The sequence below is a fragment of the Penaeus chinensis genome, chromosome 27 (assembly GCF_019202785.1).
Source record: "Penaeus chinensis breed Huanghai No. 1 chromosome 27, ASM1920278v2, whole genome shotgun sequence".
Lineage (NCBI taxonomy): Eukaryota > Metazoa > Arthropoda > Malacostraca > Decapoda > Penaeidae > Penaeus > Penaeus chinensis.
The window spans coordinates 9,097,324-9,121,784 of NC_061845.1; the positions used below are offsets into that span (position 1 = coordinate 9,097,324).

General features: G+C 42.3%; 1 protein-coding gene and 1 long non-coding RNA gene across 2 annotated transcripts; one reads left to right on the forward strand and one right to left on the reverse strand.

Annotated features, from left to right (window-relative positions):
* The first annotated feature begins 18,280 nt into the window (after nt 1-18,280).
* Nucleotides 18,281-22,521, forward strand: LOC125039289 (putative protein TPRXL). The gene is made up of 4 exons (XM_047633126.1): nt 18,281-18,294; nt 18,429-18,492; nt 19,409-19,595; nt 22,469-22,521. The coding sequence occupies exons 1-4, from the start codon at nt 18,281-18,283 to the stop codon at nt 22,519-22,521; spliced, it is 318 nt and encodes a 105-aa protein (XP_047489082.1).
* A 1,143-nt stretch (nt 22,522-23,664) lies between these two features.
* On the reverse strand, nt 23,665-24,115 carry LOC125039396. The gene is made up of 2 exons (XR_007116118.1): nt 24,054-24,115; nt 23,665-23,898 (listed from the first exon to the last, which is right to left on the reverse strand). It is a non-coding gene; the product is annotated as an uncharacterized LOC125039396 (long non-coding RNA).
* Between the last annotated feature and the right edge of the window lie 346 nt (nt 24,116-24,461).

Below are 24,461 nucleotides of genomic sequence, written 5' to 3' on the forward strand. Positions count from 1 at the left end.
TGCAGATATATCGCGACCGTTAATTGACTTAACCAGAGGCTGTAAGACTAAAGATGGGAAAACGATACTATTGTGGACACAGGAAGCATTGGATGTATTTCACAAGTTGCATAGTCTGTCTGAGGATATAGTGTTAAAGTTCTCAGATTTTTCCCGTCCATTTGTATTAGTTATAGATGGAAGTAAAACAGCCATTGGGTGAGCTCTGTAACAGGAGGATAAAAACGGAACCCTTAGACCACTGTCTAAGAAAGAGAGGCATTGGCGATAGTATATGTGCTAAAGATAAACAGAACACTGATTCAAGGTTTCCAGTAATAGTTCTTCGTTATATTTTTTCTAGTAGAGATGGAAATGAAAGACTAGCCAGGTGGCGTATGTCAGTAGCAGAGTTTGCTACTTGCGTAGAGTACTTGCCGGGAAAGGACAATCATTTAGCAGATGCACTTTCGCGAATCAGAGCAGCTGATCAGCCGATAGACGATTTAGTTGTCGGTGTTGTTACTCGGCAAGCTACTACATCTTATAAAGGGATAAATCGGCTTGATAATCCGAGGTCAGAAATGGTAGATAACAGTGACAATAGTTCACCAGAGACCATTGACATATGGGGACTAGATAGTTTACGAAATGCACAAGATGAAGACCCGCTATGGGGTCGTGTTAAAAATTATTTACGAGGTGAAGGTGACCTCACTAAAGATGAGTTAAAAGGTATTCCTGGGAAAGTCGAGTTATCAGGTACAACCAGATGGGATATTGTATAATGTTTTAGATAAGCCTTTTAGAAAGGTCTTTGGAGTGGGGGTACAGCTTTAAGGTTAGCTCATTCGATTCCTGTTGCAGGGCATGGGGGTGTTTTGGTAACCTTAAAGAGATTGGAATTATTTGCATTTTTCCCAAACATGAAGAAAATGGTAATGGAATATTGTTCGTCCTGCGACATATGTTTGCGCTGTAAGCCAGGCAAACATATCCCTGTTCCTCTCTTAAGATACCCTGAAGTTTAAAGGCCTTTTGAAGTTTCAAGACCTTTTTTCAAGCTAAAGCATCGGGACCCTCATTTTCGGTATATTTTATTTTCAAAGGACACAGCTCCTTGGAATAATGTGGAAGATTATTTGCAAGAGACAAGTCATGGGCTCAAAGATTTTTAAAAGATGCAAAGAACATATTGAAGAAGATATCCAGAGAAGACCAAGCGGTCGACCTTATGCCAAGCCTTCCCAGATCATAGGAGACCGGGTATACCTCAAAGCTACTCCTAAGGTGGGGTTGAGCAAATTCTGGACCATGTAGGGCAATAGAAAAATCAGTGATGTATTCAAAATTAAGAGAATTGCTGATGGGAAAGAACGCAAAGTACACATAGATAGGTTGAAATTAGAACTGTCATTAGTAAGGGGCCAGGCCTATATCATAGATAAGGCATACCCAACCGAAGAAAAATTGAAGAAGAATTTGAGTATGACAATAGTTGGAAGATCCAGAGAAATATGTGGATTTGAGAAAAAAAAAAAATATATTGTGCATATTACTTACGAAGTAAGTAGTAGAAGGATACAAGGAGTTATATTTTAAAATATAAATACAGTAAATACAAAAAATAATTATAAACTAACCAGAGGGCTATTTGCAAAATAACGGGGCTCTTCTGAGTTTGATGTATGAAAGTCTTAAAATTTCAGATTGTGGGAATGACCACGGCCTGGATGGAGTCCGAAGACTCCCTTGCTCGTTCTGGACTGGTTTTCGTTCCCTATTCTAAGGTAACTTATACCTCGACAGTAAAGTTCGTTCCTGTCAAGATAGATCAGGGAGAGTTTTTGGATCCCTTTTTGAAGATTGGACAAAAATTAAAAGAGACTGTGGATAGTTTTAAAAAGCTTGGGTTATCAGAGATGAACTGTCCAGAGACAAATCGTAAGCCAGAAAAAAATGAAAGAATAGTGATTGCCGACACAATTGACACTATAATTGACAATATGAGAAAGAATATAGACAATCATATGACAACAATTCGAGATTTATTTTAGGTGAGTTCATCAAGGCCGACAGAAGCGTTCTCTCTGGGAGGGACTAAATTTGGTTAGCAATATTGCAGGGTTGTTAATGGGAAGGGTAACAAATCATCATATAGACATGTTGCACACCCAAATCATGGAATCTGATAAATTGACACGAAGAGCTTTTGAAATGGCTGGGGTCACCACTAGCCTGTTAGAGACTGTCATTATTCGGGAGGATGAAATAGCGAGGGCACTGGAGAGAATTGGTGAAGTTATTGTGATCATAGATGTAGTTTTTGTTCGATATTTTTAATTTCATTTTAACTTGGGGATATTTTTTTATATTTTCTTCTTACACTGTAAAACATGTGTTTTAACCTGTAGGGTTAAATCTACAATTTTATAAATATGAAAGATGTATAGTTCGTGACGTAGTTCATGACGTCACGAACACTATAAATACCGCCAAATCGGCGCGAAATATACTCAGTCTGGACCAGATACCCTGTGTGTCAGTTCTGTGTGCTGACGTTTGCTTTTTCTGAGGAGCTGGACGTGTTTTTTTTTCTCTCTCTCTCTCTCTCTTATTTGTTACATATTTATCTCCAAATAATCTTAATCAGTTAATAATAATAACTTTACTTTTTATTAAATATTAACACTCGTAAGGAGTGGTTTTAACCAATATTTTGCATTTATTTATTAAACATAAATGTTTTCGACATGCACTTAAGTATGTTACTTTACCTTTTCTGGTAATTATAAATAAAAAATAAACAATGCTTAGTCTGAATAAAAGAAAACCCATAGGCTGAACGTCAAGGAGTGAAGATTATGCTCGGTCTTTTTTTTTTTTTTTTCTTCTTTGTTTGTTTGCTTCACGCTACCACAACATAGCATCTTGACACTGTGAACCCACACTAATATATATATCAATAGCCACAGAGCAAAAGAACACCTCACAGTAGGAAATACGTTAACAAAGGAGGGGGTGTGCCTCATAATTCCTCCAAATGAAGAGAATTTACACAGATATTACTTTTCCTTGAATTTAAAACTAATGCCTGGAAGTTCTTTCGGAAATTTGATGGTATATCTAACCTTCCCTTTACCAGGCCACCAAATGGATGCTTTCCTGATTCATGCCTTCCCCAGACCAATCTTGAACTCTACGGCTTTTATCCATACCCAGATTTCTGCCGCTGTCCTTGTTTCAGAGGGACCTTATTGACTGCAAAGCAATGAAGGGACGTGAACAGGTCCGCAGCTTTTTTTGGCGAGGAGGAAGCAGAAAATTACTGCAGATATAAATCGGTGGGCAAAAAGGAACTATGCTGTGCGTATTGTGACAGAAGAAAAAAAAGTAAATTAAATGTTATCCTCTCCCTTAAGTGTCATAGAAGTATATGAAACTCAAACTTATGGTATCGGTGTGAGCTACATAGCTCACAACAGGAGATGTAAGGCCCCTCCTGCCTCCCGATAGCCTACAGGTCACCTGTGGTCAAGGTGTAGTACCTGTATGCCCCCCGTGCACGGTTACTGCGTGTATTAGAAGTCTGTGACAAAGAGCTGTATAGCATCTTGGGGACAGGCTGTTACTGAGGGGGGAGGGATGTGGAATATTAGGAATCTTCCATGAGTGTTAGAAAAGAAAGGAAAATAACGAGTCCTGGACACAAGTGGAAAAAAAAACGTGATGATGGGACATCGTACGATTTACGATCACGTGATGATGTTTGTGAGGGAGCAGCAACAGCAGTAGCAACGGGTCGCTTCCCTAATCGTCTGTGGGACGCTGTTAAGAGAGATCTACGGAGAAACTATGGCCAGAGTGTCTTTGGTGGTTATTTTGGTAAGCAGGGCTTGTCAGTTATCATTATCGAGTTTTTAAAGAACGTTCCACTTGAATTTCAAGAGACTATAAACTTACTGGAATTATACTATAAAATTAAAATTGTTAAATCAAGAAAACTTCAACTTTAGTTTACTCAATCCCTTCATAACAGGAATTATGATTTTAATATTATTAAAAAAAAAAATTAACTTGGGGAGATCTGTTATCCATGTTTTCTAATAAAACAGCGGTGGTGGCGGCGATTATATTTGAATAGAAATCTAAAAAAAATATATTTATCTAGTTTCCATGGTAGTAACAGCAGTAGTAGCAGCAGCTATAGTAGTAATAGCAGTAGCAGTAGCAGTAGCGTTAAGTGCTTGCATGCCTTCCCGCTTTCAGCTGCCACCGCTGGCTAGCCTGGTACGAAAAAGGGAGCAGCTATGCATAAGACTCCCCTGCCAGCTCATAGCCTCTCCATCATCAAGACTTCTACAGTGCCTCCTCGTGGCCACCCATGGAAAACTAGGTACCTTGCGGTCCTAGGCTGAACTGTGGAGGCTCTTGGAGCAGCAGGAGGCCCTAAATGTATAGAGCTATGGCCCACCGGCGTGTGGATACGCCCTGGCTTCGTACTAACTCCTGCCCCCCGCGCCCCCTGGGGTTAATGGGCGGCTGTGGGGAGTCAGGCCTTGCCAGTCGGCCCCCCCGAGATAACCAATGGCAACGAACCATAAAGTTGTTGATGCTGGGGGGAGGGCTAAAGTCCCTCCTACCCAGCAAGTACGGCGGGCTGTGGGTACCTCTGGGTTGGCGACCGCTGGGACTCGGGTGGGGTCCCAGCGGCCGCCAGCCTGGTGTGATGCTTGTGGGGGAAAGCCCCAGGGAGCCCTGCAAGTGGATTATGGGGCCTGCAGCCAGCCAACCTCCTCTATATGGGGCGGCGTCGGTAGGGGTGGCAGAGGTCGCGCCCACCCGGAGTGACTGCCTGAGGTTAAACCTCAGGCGGACTGTCAGGGTGGGGGCTTGGAACATCCATTCCCTGCGACAGGACGATCGGTTACCACTACTATCGAGGGAATTGAAACAGCTGAGAGTTGAGGTGGCTGCTCTCTCGGAGGTGAGAAGACCTGGCAGTGGCACGATTAGTGTGGGTGGCTACACCTTCTACTGGTCGGGCCGCAGCGATGGCCACCATTTCCAGGGAGTAGCCATAGCCATCTCCAGCAGACTTCAACCCTTGGTAGTTGAGTTCACTCCATTCGATGAGCGTATCATGCTATTGAGACTGAAGCTTTCATTTGGCTTCATGTCTCTTGTTGTATACGCTCCTACGGATGTTTATAAACTTGAGGTGAAAGAGATGTTTTACGCCAAACTTGCATCTGTGGCAGACAGATGTCCTCGGCGAGATATTCGTATTGTTCTGGGCGACTTTAATGCGGTATCCGGCTGTGATTGAGCTGGCTACGACATGTCTGTCAGTCCTCATGGCTCAGGAGCTGATGCTGGCAGCGAGAATAGCCTCCTTTTCCGTGACTTTGCTAGGTCCCAGAAATTGAGGATTTCTGGCTCCTGGTATCAGCGTTCTGACCCGCATCGTTGGACTTGGTACAGCGGTACAGGTAGAGTGGCCAAGGAGATCGACCACATCCTCATTAGCACATGATGGAGGATCCTCCAGAACTGCAGGGTGTATCGAAGCGCTGAGTTCTGTGGAAATGATCATAGATTAGTTGTGGCTACTCTCCGGGTCCACTTTAGAACCCCCCATCGCCCAAATGAACACCCTAGGGTGTTTCATTTGGACAGATTGAGGGAGGACGAGTGTACCAGGGGGTTTGCCGAGGCTATCTCTGATCGTCTCACAGCACTCGAGGGCCAGACAGACCCTGTTCTTATGTGGGATACTTTCAAGTGTGAAACGCTTGATGCAGCTCAGGAATCCATTGGTGAATGCCCAAGAACAAGACAGAATTCCATCTCGCAGGAGACACTGGAAGCCACAGATGCTTGTCGTGCGGCTCGACTGTCAGGGGATCGCAACTTGCACCGCTCTCTGGTGCCCAGGACTAGGTCATTGTTGAGAAGGGATAAGGAACAGTTTATCAGTAGTCTTGCAGAGGAGGTCGAAAGCCATTTCCTTGTAAATGACCTTCGTCCTGCCTACCAAACTCTGAGAAAGCTGAACTCCAAGCACCCCTCACAGACGACTGCAGTCCGCTCAGCAAGTGGCCAGATAATCTCAGATCCTGATGTGGTGCGTGTGTGTTAGGCTGAGTATTTTGAGCAGTTGTATAAGGTTGATCCACCAACAGTTAACATGGATGCGGGTAATGTTGAGACTCCTCTGCCAGATCCACCCATCAGTGAGGATCCACCCTCCCTGACCGAAATCAGGGGGGCGATCTCCAAGCTGAAGAGTGGTAAAGCAGCAGGTGTTTCTGGCATCCCAGCCAAATTGTTAAAGGCTGGTGGAGAACCTATGGCAAGGGGCTTGCATGCAGTCCTGTCTGCCATCTGGCAGACTGGTAACTTTCCCCCTGACCTGCTGAGGGGTGTGGTCATCCCTCTCTGGAAGGGGAAAGGGGATCGGTGGGACTGCAGCAATCACCGAGGCATTACACTACTCAGTGTACCAGGCAAGGTACTCGCGCAAATCTTACTGAGACGTATCAGGGACCACTTGTTGAGGCACCAAAGGCCGGAGCAATGTGGATTCACTCCTGGTAAGTCCACAATAGACCGCATCCTGGCGCTTCGAATCATTATAGAGCGCCGTCGTGAGTTCGGACGTGGGCTGCTTGCAGCCTACATCGATCTCAAGAAGGCGTTTGACACGGTGCATCGCGAATCTCTCTGGGAGATCCTGAGGCTAAGAGGAATTCCAATAAGGATTATTGGACTAATAGGAAACCTGTATACAGGCACTGAAAGTGCTGTAAAGTGTGGTGGGGGGCCTGTCGAGCTTCTTCCCTGTTAGTTCAGGTGTGAGGCAAGACTGTGTTCTTGCACCAACACTTTTCAACACTTGCATGGATTGGATACTGGGTAGAGCTACTGTCCAAAGTCACTGTGGAGCAACTCTGGGCAATATCAAGGTTACAGACCTTGACTTTGCCGATGATGTTGCCGTACTCGCTGAATCTCTGGAAACCCTAGTGGCGGCTCTTGATGCATTTAGCAATGAAGCGAAGCCCCTGGGGCTAGAGGTCTCCTGGACCAAGACCAAGATCCAGGATTTTGGGGGCCTGCTAGGAGACCCTGTCCAGCCGATACGTGCTTGCGGTGAAAACATCGAAGTCACAAAGAGCTTTATATACCTCGGTAGTGCATTTCACGACTCTGAGCTGTCAGACCAAGAAGTCAGTAGACGGATTGGCCTGGCAGCAGGGGTCATGAAATCTCTCAACAAGAGTATTTGGAGATGTCGGTACCTGTGCAGAAGGACCAAGTTACGTGTTTTCAAGGCCCTGATACTGCCAGTTTTACTCTATGGTAGTGAAACTTTGACACTATCTTGTGCTCTGAAATCTCGTCTTGATGCCTTTTGTAACAGATCCTTGCACCGGATTATGGGGTACAGTTGGCGGGACCATGTGTCCAACCAACGGCTGCACCGTGAGACCGGTACAGGACCTGTTACTTGCACAATCCGTGATCGCCAACTCAGGCTATATATGGCCACTTGGCTCGACTCCCACAGGATGATCCTGCCCATCAGGTTGTCTCTGTCCGAGACAACCCTGGGTGGAGGAGGCCTGTGGGACGACCGAGAAGGTCGTGGCTTAGGCAGATCGATCGAACCTGTCGTGAGGAACTAGAGATGGGCCGGGCCCCTGCCTGGCGGCTCGCCATGAGGGATCCTCGTAGGTGGAAACGAAAGGTGGATGCGGCTATGCGCCCCTGCCGGCGTTAGCCCCAAAATGATGATGATGAGTAGCAGTTCCAGTGTTAATGGTAGTAGCAGTAGTAACAGCAGCAGTAGTAGCAGTAGAAGCAGCAGCACTAGTAGTAGTAGTAGCAGCAGCATTAGTAGTAGCAGTAGCAGCAGTCGTAGTAGCAGCAGTAGTAGTAGCAGTATTAGTAACAGAAGTAGTAGTAACAGCAGTAGTAGTAGCTCCAGCAGTAGTAGCACCAGCAGAAGTAGTGGTAGCAGCAGTAGTTGTAGTAGTAATAGCAGCATTAGTAGTAGCCCCAGTAGCAAAAGCAGTAGTAATAGCACCAACAGTAACAGCAGAAATGGCAGCAGCAGCAACAGCAATAATAGCAGCAGCAACAGCAGTAGTAGCAACAGCAGTAACCGCACCAACAGCAGTAGTTGCAACAGCAGTAGCAGCAACAGCAGCAGTTGTAGCAACAGCAGCAGTTGTAGCAACAGCAGCAGTAGCAGCAGCAGCAATAGCAGCAGCAACAACAGCAGTAGCAGCAGCAACAGTAATAGCAACAGCAATAGCAGTAGCAGCAACAACAGCAGTAGCAGCAGCAACAACAATAGCAGCAGCCACAGCAGTAGCAGCACCAACAGCAGTAGCAGCACCAACAGCAGTAGTAGCACCAACAGTAGCAGCAGCAGCAGCAACAGCAGCAATAGCAGTGGCAGCAGTTATATATTCACATATCATGTTAGCACTTTATTGCGTTTTTATTGTGTAAATTGTTGCAGATTAATCTGTGCGTCAGGTCTACTCCTAGGGAGAGAGGGAGAAGGAGACTGTTGTTCGTCCTCATGTATCTTCTGTAGATGTAGAAGGTCGAAATAAGAGGTAGGTTCTTTATCTTGCTGTTTATTGGGCATCTGTACAGAGAGCAGGAAAGGGTAACAATTGAACTGTCGTCTCTCCAGTAGCAAACTCGAGGAGTTGCCAATTAGGCTCTGTAATTGTTGTCACCTCGGGTGTATCTGTTTTACAAGGTAGAAATGGTTATCAACAAAGGCATAGGTAAACATGACACAGATTTCATATATCCACACCTCCCTCCCCCCTTTGTGCTTGTAGTAGTGTCTCAAGCCTTTCTGATCTGCGTGGGGCAGAAGAGGATGTCTCTACTTCTGTGGACGTTTTGCCCATGCAAGGGACCACAGGGATGTGGGGGAGTGGGTCAATACTGGGATCTGGGATCGGGCGCAGGAAACGACGATTACGCCACCACACCCGGCCACTTGGGAGTCGCACCTCGTAGTCCCTGTTACGGCCGCATCCCATGACGACCCCAAACCTTGTCCCATCGGTGTGTGTCTGTGTTCTGAATGCGGACATGGTCGCCGAGACTCAACTTGGGAAGGGGCCGTGCGTGCTTATCGTACTGGCTTTTCACGTGGCCAGCACGGGCTGCAGCTCGACGGTCGTAATCTTCTGTACGTTCCTGCCATTCCTTGGCGAAGGATGCAGGGGATGCAGGGTGGGCAGGGACACACGTACGGAGGGGGTAGCCATATGGCAACTGGGCGGATGACCTTCCAGCGGCAGTGGGCGTGTTCCGTACCTCCAGCAGGCCGCGGTCGAATTCCTCGGTGTCTATGTTACCTGAGGGCATTGTCTTCAGAATCAGGTACTTGGCAGACTTGACAGTGGCTTCGGCATGGCCATTTGACTGGAAAACTGAGGCCCACCATCTGTCTGGAATGTGGACACCAACTTCGCAGAAGATGCGACAAAACATCCTCACGGTCTTGGACGTAGATGTGTCGGTCCCACAGGGATTGATAGCAGGCTACCCAGACAGTCTGTCCGCGATCACAAGGAAGGCCTTCCTAGCGACTGTGAAAAAGTCTGCAGAGACAGACTCGCAGGGCATCATCTGAAAGAAGTGGCTCTTGTTGGTTCGGTTGATGGGTCTGGCATGGTTCGCAGGCTTGGACAGTGCTCTTGATATCTGCTTCAATACCTGGCCAGAAGACCGTTTGGCGTGCCCTGCGAATAGTCGCATCCGCACCACGATGGCTGTCGTGAAGTCGAGTGAGGGTACTTCTGCAAAGGGCTTTGGGGACGACTATGCGTTGGTTGTAAAGGAACAATTCCCCATCTGCGTAGATCCTATCGCGTAGTTTCCAGTATGGAAGGAGTGAGGAGTAGAGCGCATACCGATGTGAAGGGAATCCTGATGTGACACAGATGAGCAGGTGTATATAGTCCGGGTCATTCCAAGCGGCTTTTCGAAGGTCTTAAATGTTCCGTTCAGCGTTTTGATGCGGTAACTCCTGGGCTTCTTCGGTGACAACAGCGTTGACAATGCGCCTCAGATGTATGGCAGATTCGGTATACAAAATCTCATCATCTGTGGTAGGCTGGTCCACTGGCGCACGTGGCATCTGGAAATGATAACTCCTTGCCTGGGCGCCAGACAGCTGTGAAGATGTATGGTGAGATTTTCTCCTTGAGGCGTTGCAGTTGTGCTTTTTCCACCATGTCGAGGGTGTAGTTGTTGAGGATAGGGGATCAATGGGCGATGATCCGTCATTAACGTGAAAGAGGGTAGGCCGCACAGGTAGTACTACTTGGTCATGGCCCATACTGCGGCGAGCTCTAACTCAATTATGGCGTATCGTGACTCTGTATCAGTAAGAAAACGGGAGCCACATTGAACAAGACAGGTCCTCCCCTGGCCATGTTCTTGTAGAAGGGCATATCCTATACCATTAAGTCGTGAGACGTCCATCTGAAGGATCACTGGTAGGGCAGGGTCAAAATGTGCCAAGACTGAAGGCTTAATCAGCAGGTTGTTGACCTTGGAGAAGGCCGTCTCATGATCGGGGGTCCAGACAAAAGAGCGTTTTGGGCTGAGCAAAAGACGCACTTTTCTCCTGCTATGTCAGGAGAAAAGTGTGAGAGCTGGTTTACCAGGCCCATGAAGGAGCGGAGGTCAGTGATGTTGGCAGAAGTAGGGAAATCCTGGATAGCACTGATTCTATTCTCGTCCGGTGAGATGCCTGTAGACGACATGTTGTAACCGCAGAAGTGGACTGAGAGCTCTGCCACATGGAATTTATCTTTGTTTATAGTGATGCCAAACTCACGGCACCTGGTAAGGGTATGGTGGATCTGCTGGAGGTGAGTAGATAGGTCCTCATCATACAGTAGAACATCATCGATGACCTTGACACAGTTTTCAATGCCATGGAGTGCCATGTCTCTGCGAAGGCAATATTCATTACCTGTGGCAGAGAATCCCTCTTCCACTAATTCGAGTTGCCAATAACTATGAAGGGTGTCCATGGTGCTGAAGAATCAGGATGAAGGGCTGACACTGCAAACGGCGTCAAGGGGTGAAGGGGAAGGGTGTGTTGGGCGTGCCACTTGACTGTTAAGCTTTGTGAGGTCTATAGTGAGCCTTACACCAACATCCTTCGGGACGACAACTAGCGGATGACACCACTCAGAAGGTTGATCTCCAGCAGGCTTGATGATACCTTGACAGACTAATGACTGGAGCTCATCCTTAACCTGCTGCTGGAAAGTAAGAGGGATTTGGCGAGGGGTGTGTACAGCATAGGGGATATGCATAGGCGGACCCGACATTGCCCAAAGAGGGGCGTTCTGGAGGTCTTTTGACACCAGGACATCACTGAATTCCTTGAGAAAATAGTCCATGGCAGCTGCTGGGGAAACGTTGGCAGATTTTGGTAGCTGAGTGCAACGGTTGACGTGCTGAACGTGTTGAATGGGCTTTGGAAACTCCTGAGGAATGATAGCCAATGCCTTGCAGTGACTGTAGGAAAGAAGAGGCGTCGGGATATCCTTGTGAACTTGTACTGTGGCCTTACCAGATTGCCTGCCAAGCCTCAAAGTTGTGATGAAACATCCAAGGGCAGGTGACATTTCCGAGCCATCAGCTGTAAGGGTAGCAGAGGTGGTTATTTTTCGGAGGCTGCTCTTTGGTATTGTGTTCTCCAATCACAGTAATGTCTGCACCTGTGTCTGGTAACATCTGCAACTGAAAGGACTTGTCACCGTGAATGAACTGAATACAGATGGGACTAGGAGAACCAGTGGAATGCATGACGTCAGCCGCACGACTACAGGCATTGGCTGTGCAGTTGTGTGGGCTCGACTATGGTGTGGCATAGTCTGGAGCGGCAGTAATTGTCATAATGACCTAGCTTCTTACAGTGCCTACACTGAGCAGCTTTAGCAGGGCATTTCTCTCTCCTGGCCCAATGGCCTTTACGCCCAAAATTACGGGAAGTAGAATCATGTGTGGGGCAGTCAGAGGGGCCTTGTACACGGCCACATGAGGGGCAAGGCTGGCCTGAAGACTGCTGAGTGGAGCTTCCAGTTCGGCCTGAGGTTGATCATGACTGCTTCTTATAAGAGGAAACTGCACACATCTGGCTAGGTGAGGCGTGAATGGTTGATGCTGTGGTCCGGGTAGCCTCATAGGATCTGCAGCAAGTGGCGACATCCTGTAAAGAAGCATTGTAATTGAGGGCAATTAACTTTTGAACACGTTCCTTGTCCCGGACTCCCATAAGGGTGACCATTTTATACATGTAACAGAATGGCCAGGACATAGGTCGACTTACTCAGCAAGGCCTCACATAAAACTGTCCGAAGTCTTCCCTCTCCATCTGACGACAGCAGAGTAGTGCTCGACGACGGAGAGCTTTGAAGTAGTCTTGGAGGGCGTCAAGAATCGCTTCCCCAGAGAGGGTAGTATCTGGAGAAATGCCTAAGGTTTGTTCCAAAGTCTGCTGGACCTCCAGGGAAACTGACATCCGCAGTTGGATAATTTGCTTCTCCTGTGTGAGTTTTGGGAGGTCAACCATGGTGGAGAAATCCGCCCAACGACGTCGCCATTGCCTGAATATCTGGTAAGTGGCATCAGCCTGGAGTACAGGAGGGCTGGGAGCCATAGGCTTCATGGCAGTGGGTGCAACTGCTGTGTGGGAAGACATCTGTGGGGATGTCGATGTCGAAGATGTTGTAATAGCCGTCGTAGTGGGTGTAGAAGTTGTGAAGATCCCATTGGTGGATGTTGAACACGTAGGTGTGGGAGTAGAAGGGACGAAATCATGGGCTGAAGGTCTCAGAACAGGCGTGGGAAGAGGCTGAGCTGCGTGAGGAACTTGTGGAGTCGCCTGTTGAGCACCCGGGAGGGTATAATGAAACGCTTGTAATGTCTGAAGAAAGCATTGAGAATCCTCTTGTCGAAGCCGTCTGTCCTCATCTCGCCACAATCTTTGTTCTTCTCTCCTCATCTCATCCTCTCGTCTTATTGCCTCAGATCTTGCCTCTGCAGTGAGTCTAGACTCCTCGAAGAACCTCATTAGGTGCATAAGTTCAACATTAGGAGGTGTAAGAGTATAATTAGGTGTGAGGAGTGGCATTGTAGGGGAATGCTGGCCTGCAGTGATGTGTGAGCCGCCGTCTGTCGGGTCGCCTAAGTGCCCGCTGTGGGGTTGTAGTGGGTGGTCTGTGAGCAGTAACTCTTCTTAGCCTGTGGTAAACAGAACCCTGGCTTGTGGGGTGTCTACGGTCTCCTCTAAATACACTGAATCTGCCATTATGCCCTCAGTTGATGGAGCAGTTCAACGGCATATAATATCACCTCGAGAAGTAAGGTGAATTTTCAGGGTAAAATATGGTAACAATCGTGCGGGAGTATGTACGTGCGTGCGTGGGTGACAGCGTCCCATATATAAAGTGAGGCTAGCCCGGAGCTCATTACCGAGCTGACCACCGAGTTGGGAAGTTGTCGCTCGTCGTTATGAATCGGGTAGGGGTATAGAGGTACCCAAGTACCACCCGAGACGCTGAGAGGCTCCGCAAGGGGTGAGCACAGCACACAATACAACACTTTAAACACAATTTCACCGCACTTTAAGGGTTCCACTGCCACTTTACACTACACAAGGAGTAGTTAATAAGTAATTTAGTCACTTCACTGCCCTGGAGAAAGTTTGAGGGTAGTCAACCAGTGGGTCCGACCGCAAGGCTCTCTGTAGATTCGGTTAAACGTCTTACAGGGTATGGATTCCTTTTAACACTGCGTCGAAATAAGAGGTAGGTTCTTTATCCTGCTGTTTATTGGGCATCTGTACAGAGAGCAGGAAAGGGTCCACTGAAGGGGAGTAGCAAACTCGAGGGGTTGCCAATTAGGCTTTGTAATTGTCACCTCGGGTGTATCTGTTTTACAAGGTAGAAATGGTTATGTACAAAGGCATAGGTAAACATGACACAGATTTCATATATCCACAAAGACGAAGACAGAAACGCAGAGGGAGGAGACAGAAAGGGAGAGGGAGAGGGTAACAGAGAGGAAGACGGAGAGGGAGACGAAGACGGAGATAGAAAGGGAGACGGAGAAGAAGGAGAAGCAGACAGAGAGGGAGGCGGAGACGGAGAAGGAGAGGAAGAGGGAAAGGGAGACGAAGAGGGAGAAGGAGACAGAAAGGAAGAGGTAGAGAAAAATAGAGGGAAAGGGAGACGGTGGCGGAGAGGGAGAGGGAGAGGGACAAAGAGAGGAAGAGGGAAAATAAATAATGAACAGCGAAGAGAAAGGGTGCCACGTCTGAAAAGTCACTGACCTACCAGAAGAATGCAGACACTAAACGGATGTTCTGGAAAGATGCCTCGGAAAAAAAATATATGTACTTTGTGAAAGTATATGTTCATGTGTCTGTTTGTTTATGAGTGTGTGTGTGTGTGTGTGTATATATACATATATATATATATATACATATATTTGTTTGTATGTAAGTCTAAGAGAAAGAGTAGGAGCCTGCTTCCCTCCTCGTGCCCCCCCCCCCCCCCCCACACACACACGCCCCAAACCCAGGATCTCTCCCTGTCTCTGTTAGTATCAGGTTTTCACAGAGAGATAATTGAGCAGATAGGCACAGATGAACCACAAATAAAAGAGAAATGAAAAAAAGAAAAGAAAAGACGAGCGAGGAAAGATAGCGAAGAAATAAATCCTGCGGCGACTGGAAGTTAATATCGCCTGGAAGCGAAACATCCTGTCTTTTTTTTATCCTTTTTTTTTTCTTATACCCCATACTATGACGCAGACTGTGACGTCATCCGGGCGTTACACGTAATCTTGAACCACATTATTTCAACCTTCACCCCTATGCCCACTTTCCCCCCATACCCACCCATCCCCATTACCCCCCCCCCCCCCCTCTACATGCCCATTCTCTTTCTCATTCTCTCCCTCTTACTACACTCGGGTTACCTGCTGATTATTTTGCCTACTTTTATTGTCTTTCTTTTTTATTTTATTGTCTTTCTTTTATCTTTAGTTGTCTTTGCTTTTTTGTTTATTCTCTTTGTTTTTCTTTTATTCTCTTTGTTTTCATTTATTTTTTTGTTTTTCTTTTATTCTCTTTGCTTTTCTCTTGTTCTCTTTTCATTTTTTTTTTGTTCATCGCCTTTCTTTTATGCTTTATTTTTATTCTCTTTGTTTTTCTTTTATTCTCTTTGCTTTTCTCTTGTTCTCTTTTCTTTTATTTTAGTCTCTTTGCATTTATTTAATTTTCTTTATTTTTCTTTTGTTCTCATTGCTTTTATTTTTTTCTCTCTTCTCTTTTATTTTCATTGTCTTTCTTTTATTCTCGTTCGTTTTGCTTTTATTTTTCGCTTTTCCTTTTTTCTCTTTGCTTTTCTTTTATTCTCTTTGTTTTTATTTTATTCTCTTTTTTTTTCTTTTATTCTTTCTCCTTTTCTTTTATCATCTCTGTTCTTTAATTCTCTTTGTTTATTATTCTTTTTGCTTTTGTTTTCTTTGCTTTTATTTTATTGTCTTTGCTTTTCTTTTGTTCTCATGTCTTTTTGCTCTTTCCTTTTATTTTATCAACTTTTCTTTTCTTATATTATCTTCGCTTTACTTTTGTTCTAATTGTTTTTTCTTTTGCTCTCTTCGCTTTTATTTTCTCTTTTATTTCATTTTAATCTCTTTGTTTCTTTATTCTCGTCGGCTTTTTTATTATCTTTTCATTAATTTTCTTTCCTTTTATTTTGTTCTCATTGACTTTTATTTATTCTCTTTGATTTTCTTTTATTCTTTGTTTTCTTATTCTCTTTGATTTTCTTTTATTCTTTGTTTTCTTATTATCTTTGATTTTCTTTTATTCTTTGTTGTCTTATTCTCTTTGATTTTCTTTTATTCTTTGTTTTCTTATTCTCTTTGATTTTCTTTTATTCTTTGTTGTCTTATTCTCTTTGATTTTCTTTTATTCTTTGTTTTCTTATTCTCTTTGATTTTCTTTTATTCTTTGTTTTCTTATTCTCTTTGATTTTCTTTTATTCTTTGTTTTCTTATTCTCTTTCATTTTCTTATTCTTTGTTTTCTTATTTTCTTTGATTTTCTTTTATTCTTTGTTGTCTTATTATCTTTGATTTTCTTTTATTCTTTGTTTTCTTATTCTCTTTGATTTTCTTATTCTTTGTTTTCTTATTCTCTTTGATTTTCTTTTATTCTTTGTTTTCTTATTCTCTTTGATTTTCTTTTATTCTTTGTTTTCTTATTCTCTTTGATTTTCTTTTATTCTTTGTTTTCTTATTCTCTTTGATTTTCTTTTATTCTTTGTTTTCTTATTCTCTTTGATTTTCTTTTATTCAACGTGTTCTTATTTTCTTTGATTTTCTTTTATTCTTTGTTGTCTTATTCTCTTTGATTGTCTTTTATTCTTTGTTTTCTTATTTTCTTTGATTTTCTTTTATTCTTTGTTTTCTTATTCTCTTTGATTGTCTTTTATTCTTTGTTTTCTTATTTTCTTTGATTTTCTTTTATTCTTTGTTTTCTTATTCTCTTTCATTTTCTTATTCTTTGTTTTCTTATTTTCTTTGATTTTCTTTTATTCTTTGTTGTCTTATTCTCTTTGATTTTCTTTTATTCTTTGTTTTCTTATTCTCTTTCATTTTCTTATTCTTTGTTTTCTTATTTTCTTTGATTTTCTTTTATTCTTTGTTTTCTTATTCTCTTTGATTTTCTTATTCTTTGTTTTCTTATTTTCTTTGATTTTCTTTTATTCTTTGTTTTCTTATTCTCTTTGATTTTCTTTTATTCTTTGTTTTCTTATTCTCTTTGATTTTCTTTTATTCAACGTGTTCTTATTTTCTTTGATTTTCTTTTATTCTTTGTTGTCTTATTCTCTTTGATTGTCTTTTATTCTTTGTTTTCTTATTTTCTTTGATTTTCTTTTATTCTTTGTTTTCTTATTCTCTTTGATTGTCTTTTATTCTTTGTTTTCTTATTTTCTTTGATTTTCTTTTATTCTTTGTTTTCTTATTCTCTTTCATTTTCTTATTCTTTGTTTTCTTATTCTCTTTCATTTTCTTATTCTTTGTTTTCTTATTCTCTTTCATTTTCTTATTCTTTGTTTTCTTATTCTCTTTCATTTTCTTATTCTTTGTTTTCTTATTCTTTGTTTTCTTATTCTCTTTGATTTGATTTTATTCTTGTTTTCTTATTTTCTTTGTTTTTCTTTTATTCTATTTGCTTTCTTTTATTATCTTTGCTTTCTTTTATTCCTTTTATATTCTTTTATTCTCTCTATTTTCTATTTTCTGTTTTATTCTCTTTTCATATATTCACATTTCTTTTAAACTCTTTTTTTTATTCTCTTTTCTTCTCTTATTCTTTTTTATCTCATTATTTTATTTTTTTATTCTCTTATTTTTCAATTCTCTTTTTTTTTTGGTTCTTATTTCTTCAGTCTCTTATTTTTCATTCTCTTCTTCCATTCTTTTATTCTTTTATTTTCTGATTCTTTTCTCTTTCTTTTATTCTCTCATTTCTTTATTCTTTCCTATATTATCTTATTCTTTGATTATCTTATTCTTTTATTCTCTCATCTTTTTATTCTCTCATTTTTTTATTCTCTCATTCTTGTATTCTCTCATTCTTTTATTCTCTCATTTTGTTTCGTTCATTCTTTTATTCTCTCATTCTTTTATTCTCTCATTACTTTATTCTCTTATTCTTTTTCTCATATTCTTTTCTCTTAGGCTTTTATTATCTTATTATCTTTTCTTTTATTCTCTTTTAGTCTCTTTATTATTTGCTTCTCTTATTCTCTTTTAGTCTCTTTTAATCTTTTTTTTATTCTCTTATTTATTTATTTTTTCTTTGCTGTTTTATTCTCTTTGCCTTTTTATTCTTTTTGCTTTTCTTTTATTTGCTTTGCATTTCTATTCCTCTCTTTGCTTTTATTTTATTCGTTTTCCTTTTTTTCTTTGCTTTTATTTTATTTTGGTATTATTTTGTTCTCTTTGCTTTTCTTTTTTTCGTTTTTCTTTTATTCCATTTGCTTTTCTTTCATTTTCTTTGCTTGTCTTTGGTTCTCTTTGCTTTTATTTAATCTGCTTCCCTTTTTTTTATCTATTTCAAACACTGAAATAGAGTTGTTCATACTTGAAATGTTTTAAATTATCTTGAAGTCATAATATAAACAGTTGAATAAAATTATAATAAACAAATTAAAGGTTCAATGTACCTATATCAGTTAGTGATAAAAAAAAATTACGACAGAGAATGACGAAATAAGTCCCACTTTGATATACCGTATGCATTATACAGTAAACAGTATTCATTGTCACGGTTACCACACTTTATGCATACACCTTAACCCATTACAGTGCATACGACAGTAGCGGCAGCAGCAGTAGTACCAGTAGCAGCAGTAGCAGTAATAGTGGTAGTGTAGTGCTTCACTAATACCCTTCCTTTATTCATCTTCAGAACAAAAGAAATAGAAACTAGCGTGGAAAAAAAAAAAAAATATATATATGTATAACTTTTACATTTACTAAATAAAACAACGTATAAGAACTCAAATAACACAAGTTTAAACAAAGGCAAATTGAACATGAAAAAAACGAAAAAATCAAAGTTGAAATAAAACAAAATTAACATAAAAGAGCAATACTAAAACGGAACATAAAATTACAGTAAAGAAACAAATGCTAAAAAACGGCCCAGTATTACATTTTAAATAATTAGTAAAACAAAGCATTCTTCTGCTAGTGCTACTGCTGCTGCTGCTACTTCTGCTGCTGCTATTACTGCTGCTAGGGGGCGCTACTACTGCTGCTGCTGTTGCTACTACTGCTGTTACTGCTATTACTGCTATAATAGCAGCAGTAGCACCAGCAGTTGTAGTAGTAAGCAGCAGAAGTTGTAGTAGCCCCAGCAATAGTAGTAGTAGCAGCAGAGTTCAGTAGCCCCAATATAAGTAGTAGTAGATTCAGCAGCAGTAGTAGTAGCAGCAGTAGTAGTAGCACCAGCAGCAGTAGCAACAGCAGAAAAAAACAGAAGAACAAATTTAAGAGGAGAAGAAACAAAGGAAAAAGGAGGAGAAGAAGAAGAAAAGGAAAGGGAAGGAGAAGGAAAAGGAGAAGAATGAGTAGAAGTAGAAGAAAGGAGAAATAATTATAATATAACCCCGATGCCTACAGACTCTGACGCGTAAAATCTAAACTCAACTAAAAGCTAAAGAAAGAAGCACATTTCTCAGAACTTAACTTATAGCCCAAAACAACACTATACTTAATTTTTTAAACAAACCAAGACGTGGGTTTTGCAGTATACAGTACAGTACAATACATGCTACTACTAGTGCTGCTGCAGTAGCACTAGCATTAGTGGTAGCAACAGCAGTAGTAGAAGTAACAGCAGTAGCATAAGCAGCAGCAGTAGTGGTAGCAATAGCAGTTGTAGCAGTAGCCGTAGTAGCTCAAGCAGCAGTTGTAGCAGTAGCAGCGGCAGTTGTAGCAGCACCAGCAGTTGTAGTAGCAGCAGCAGTTGTAGTAGTAGCAGCAACAGTAGTAGCCCCAGCAGCAGTAGTAGTAGCACCAGCACCAGTTGTAGTAGTAGTAGCAGCAGTAGTAGCACCAGCAGCAGTAGTAGCACCACCAGCAGTAGTAGCAGCACAAGCAGCAGTAGTAGTAGTAATAGCACCAGCAGCAGTAGTAGTAGCAGCAGTAGTAATAGCGCCAGCAGCAGTAGTAGTAGTAGCAGCAGTAGTAATAGCGCCAGCAGCAGAAGTAGTAGTAGCAGCAGTAGTAATAGCGCCAGCAGCAGTAGTAGTAGTAGCAGCAGTAGTAATAGCGCCAGCAGCAGTAGTAGTAGTAGCAGCAGCAGTAATAGCACCAGCAGCAGTAGTAGTAGCAGCAGTAGTAATAGCGCCAGCAGCAGTAGTAGTAGTAGTAGCAGTAGTAATAGCGCCAGCAGCAGTAGTAGTAGCAGCAGCAGTAATAGCACCAGCATCAGTAGTAGTAGCAGTAGTAGTAATAGCGCCAGCAGCAGTAGTAGTAGCAGCAGTAGTAATAGCGCCAGCAGCAGTAGTAGTAGTAGCAGCAGTAGTAATAGCGCCAGCAGCAGTAGTAGTAGCAGCAGCAGTAATAGCACCAGCAGCAGTAGTAGTAGCAGCAGCAGTAATAGCACCAGCAGCAGTAGTAGTAGCAGCAGTAGTAATAGCACCAGCAGCAGTAGTAGTAGCAGCAGTAGTAATAGCACCAGCAGCAGTAGTAGTAGCAGCAGCAGTAATAGCACCAGCAGCAGTAGTAGTAGCAGCAGTAGTAATAGCACCAGCAGCAGTAGTAGTAGCAGCAGTAGTAATAGCACCAGCAGCAGTAGTAGTAGCAGCAGTAGTAATAGCACCAGCAGCAGCAGCAACAACAGGAGAAACAGAAGAACAAATTTAAGAGAAGGAGAAGAAAAAGGAGGAGGAGGAGAAGAAGAAAAGGAAAGGGAAGGAGAAGGAAAAGGTCTTCAAGTTAATAAAACTATGTCCTTTTGTTTTGTGGTACCATTTGGTTATTTATATTCATATTTACATATATTTCACATAAACAGTTTATTGCGTTTTTCAATGTGTAAATTGTTGCAGATTAATCCGTGTGTCAGGTCTACTCCTAGGGAGGGAAAGGGAGACGGAGAGGGAGAAGGAGACACAGACGGAGAGGGAGAGGGTGAAGGAGACGGAGAGGATAAGTGAGACGGAGAGGGAGACGCAGGGGGAGAGGGAGGCAGAAAGGGAGATGGAGACGCAGAGGGAGAGGGAGACAGGGAGAGGGAGACGAAGACGGAGAGGAAGAGAGAGACGGAGAAGGAGAGGGATACAAAAAGGCAGGCATACAAAAAGACAGACAAACGTAGAAAAACAGAAAGACAGATAATCAGTGACAGAGGCATTAACACACGAAAAGACGGAAAGAGAGAGAGAGGGAGAGAGAATCTCTGTTGAGAGATATATACATATATTTGTGTGTGTGTTTAATGAACAGATATACAACTTCACAATACAAGAGATGTTTTTAACCGGTTTTGAATATAGAAATCTTCGTCAGAAATACATATTTCTGACGAAACCGGTTAAATACATCTCTTGTGTTGTGAAGATAGAATGTAATATCTCCCCATTCATACCTTTTCTACAGTTGTCAACATAAATACGGTTCAGATATATACCTCTACCTACAGAGGATGGATTGAGAGAAATATCTAATGTACCTAAAAGAAGAGAAAGAAAATGAAAATTGGGTATCAGATAGAAAGAAATAATGAACAGCGAAGAGAAAGCGAAAGGGTGCCACGTCTGATGGAAAAGTCACTAACCTGCCAGAAGGATGCAGACACTAAACGGATGTTCTGAAAAGATGCCTCGGGGAAAAAAAAACTATATGTACTCTGTGAAAGTATATGTTCATGTGTATATGTTTGTTTATGAGAGTATTCATATATAGATATATATTTGTATGTATGTGAGTGGGACCGCAACGTTTCTTACTAAGAAAGGGAGTAGGAGGCTGCTTCCCCCCCCCCCCCCCCCACGCCCCACACCCAGGATCTGACTGTATCAGGTTTTCAAAGAGATTAATAAAATTAATTTTAAAAAAACGAGCGAGAAAAGATAGCGAAGAAAGAAATCCTGCGGCGACTAGAAGTTAATGAATTTCGAAGAATTTCCTTTCCAGTCAGGTTCTATGCTGCCGTTTCATTCACATCCGCTGTAAGTTACCTCTTACCGTAAGGTCAGTAACCGCGCGCTTGAGACGGTTGTTGTCTCTTTCTCCCTAGGATTCCATGTTCTCATTTTATGTGGAATTTCTGTCGTTTTCTTTAGCTCCTCTGTTTATTTAATTCGTCTGTCTACTTATCTATGCAACAGTCTCTCTCTCTCTTTTCTCCTCTCTCTCTCTCTCTCTCTCTCTCTCTCTCTCTCTCTCTCTCTCTCTCTCTCTCTCTCTCTCTTTCTTTCTTTCTCTCTCTTTCTTTCTTTCTCTCTCTCTCTCTCTTTCTCTTTCTCTCTTTCTCTCTTTCTCTCTCTCTCTCTCTCTCTCTCTCTCTCTCTCTCTCTCTCTCTCTCTCTCTCTCTCTCTCTCTCTCTCTCTCTCTCTCTCTCTCTCTCTCACTCTTTCTTTCTCTCTCTCTCTCTCTCTCTCTCTCTCTCTCTCTCTCTCTCTCTCTCTCTCTCTCTCTCTCTCTCTCTCTCTCTCTCTCTCTCTCGTGCCTCTACCTTCGTACTTCCCTCTCGGCCTCCCACAAAGAGAAGGGGAGGCAGAAAAGATAGAAAAATGGATGGAGTGAGTGTCCGTGTTTAGCAATGCCAAAGAAGCGGAATTCCGTCGGAAAAAGCAGGTGGCAATGTAGCAAACGTTCTACTGGTATATTATAGGTCGCGCCAATCCCTGCGTGACGTCAGAGCCTACGTCAGCGAATTCCGTCTAGATATAAATAGTAAAAAGCAGTTTTGCGTTGGTATAAATAGTTTGTTATTAAAATTAGCATTATTGATAAAATAGATAATCAGAAGGGAGTAGTTATAATTATAACAGTAACTGTTCATGTTATTATTAGTAGTAGTATAATTATTATCTTTATTATCATTATCATTAATATCATTATTATCGTTATTATCATTATCATTATCATTATCATTATTATTATACTATTATTACTCTTATGATCATCATCATCATTACTATTATCATTATCATTATTTTTCGTTGTATAACAAAGATGACAGCAGTGAGAATAATAATAACATAATTAGTAAGTAATAATAATAATAGCAGTAACAACAGAAAAAAATAATGACGATAATGCATACAAAGTATACATTGAAACTCATCAGGTGAGGCGTCTATCTCAGCATTATTGAGAGACGGATGACGGGAAGAATTTCGCATTCACTGCGTGATAATGATAATGACGATAATTATATTTACAACAGAACTGACTAATGTTATACGTAACTATAAAAAGGTACGTATTTAAGTGCCATTGACGACCGGAGATTTAAAACTTTCATCTGAGTCATCGGAGTGGATGGGCCCAAGGTGACGGGCGGCCAGAGGGTCAAATGAGCAACTTTACTCTGCGGCCGGGCCAGTGTCTGACGTCATAGCCTACGTCAAGCTACTAGTTGTCACACCGTCTTAAATGAAAATTTGTTCCTTTTTTAATATTCTCGAATTCAATTCTATGTCAACTCGTGTGTGGGTGTGTGTAAATTGTTTTCGCTATTTTCTTCCACAAGTCATTGCGCTTCTATGAGGGGACGCATCCGCACTCGAACAGCTGAGTGAGAAAATACATTTTTGCCTGTTTCAACTCGAGCAACTACTAGCTCTGTGGTTCCAAGGAGGGTGAATATTGAATGGCAAAGAGCCGACTCCCAATATATATGCTGCAAAATGTATACTAATATATATATATATATATATATATATATATATATATGCACATATATGTGTGTTTGTCTGTGTCCATTTTTTCTTTGCTTTGGGTATTATTTACATTAACCTTTGGTTCTTTTTATTTTGGTATCCTCAGGGATATAGATTATATCTGGCATATTAAAAACAATACTGCATTTTCATAATTATATTCATCAGAATGTACATATCACACACAAATACACTGCAAACATAGACGTAACGGTAGGCATTCGTCATGAGTGCCGTCACAAAGTGTTGGTGGACGAAGGAGTAAAGTGTCCGGGCCAAAACTGTCATGCGCCTGGGGTAGGATAGCCCAGATACGGCGAGGTAGCCACTGGCGGAGCGGGCTGCAGCTATCAGTTATACTCGTCTCAAATAGAGGCTGCAATAAATAGTTCAAGTTAAAAATAATTCCATTTCTCACTTAATTTTCCCCACTTCACTTCAAAGCACAGTGGTTCATGTCACTGTATCTGGGTCATATCAATTCATTCATTGTTGAATATATACAAAATACAAGAAAAAAAAAGAACTTACGATGTGTTCAGGTGTGGAGCTCGGAGTAGAGTCACAAACCATAGAATGGCAACCACCGACGATGGTTGACATGGGGATTTGGTGGGGTCAAAGCTGCCATCCGAACGGGTGGAGGCGAACCAAAAGGACACTTACACCTCACACACACACACCTCTCACACATACACCTCACGCACACACACCTCTCACACACACACCTCACACACACACACCTCACACACACACACCTCTCACACACACACACACCTCTCACACACACCTCACACCTCTCACACACACACCTCTCACACACACACCTCACATACGCACAACACATACGTTCAATTCACAGCTTAAAGATTGTGAAACCATCACTAAACACCGGAAACCCTTTACAAAGCCCCCCAATTCAACTTAAATTGCAAGATT

Excerpts from the sequence above, each read along its gene's own strand:
- LOC125039289 (XM_047633126.1), top strand. Across the intron at positions 18,493-19,408 it reads GTAGCAGTAATAGTGGTAGT|TGCTGCTGCAGTAGCACTAG; the intron begins GTAGTGCTTCAC and ends TGCTACTACTAG. Across the intron at positions 19,596-22,468 it reads TTGTAGTAGCAGCAGCAGTT|GTCGCGCCAATCCCTGCGTG; the intron begins GTAGTAGTAGCA and ends GGTATATTATAG.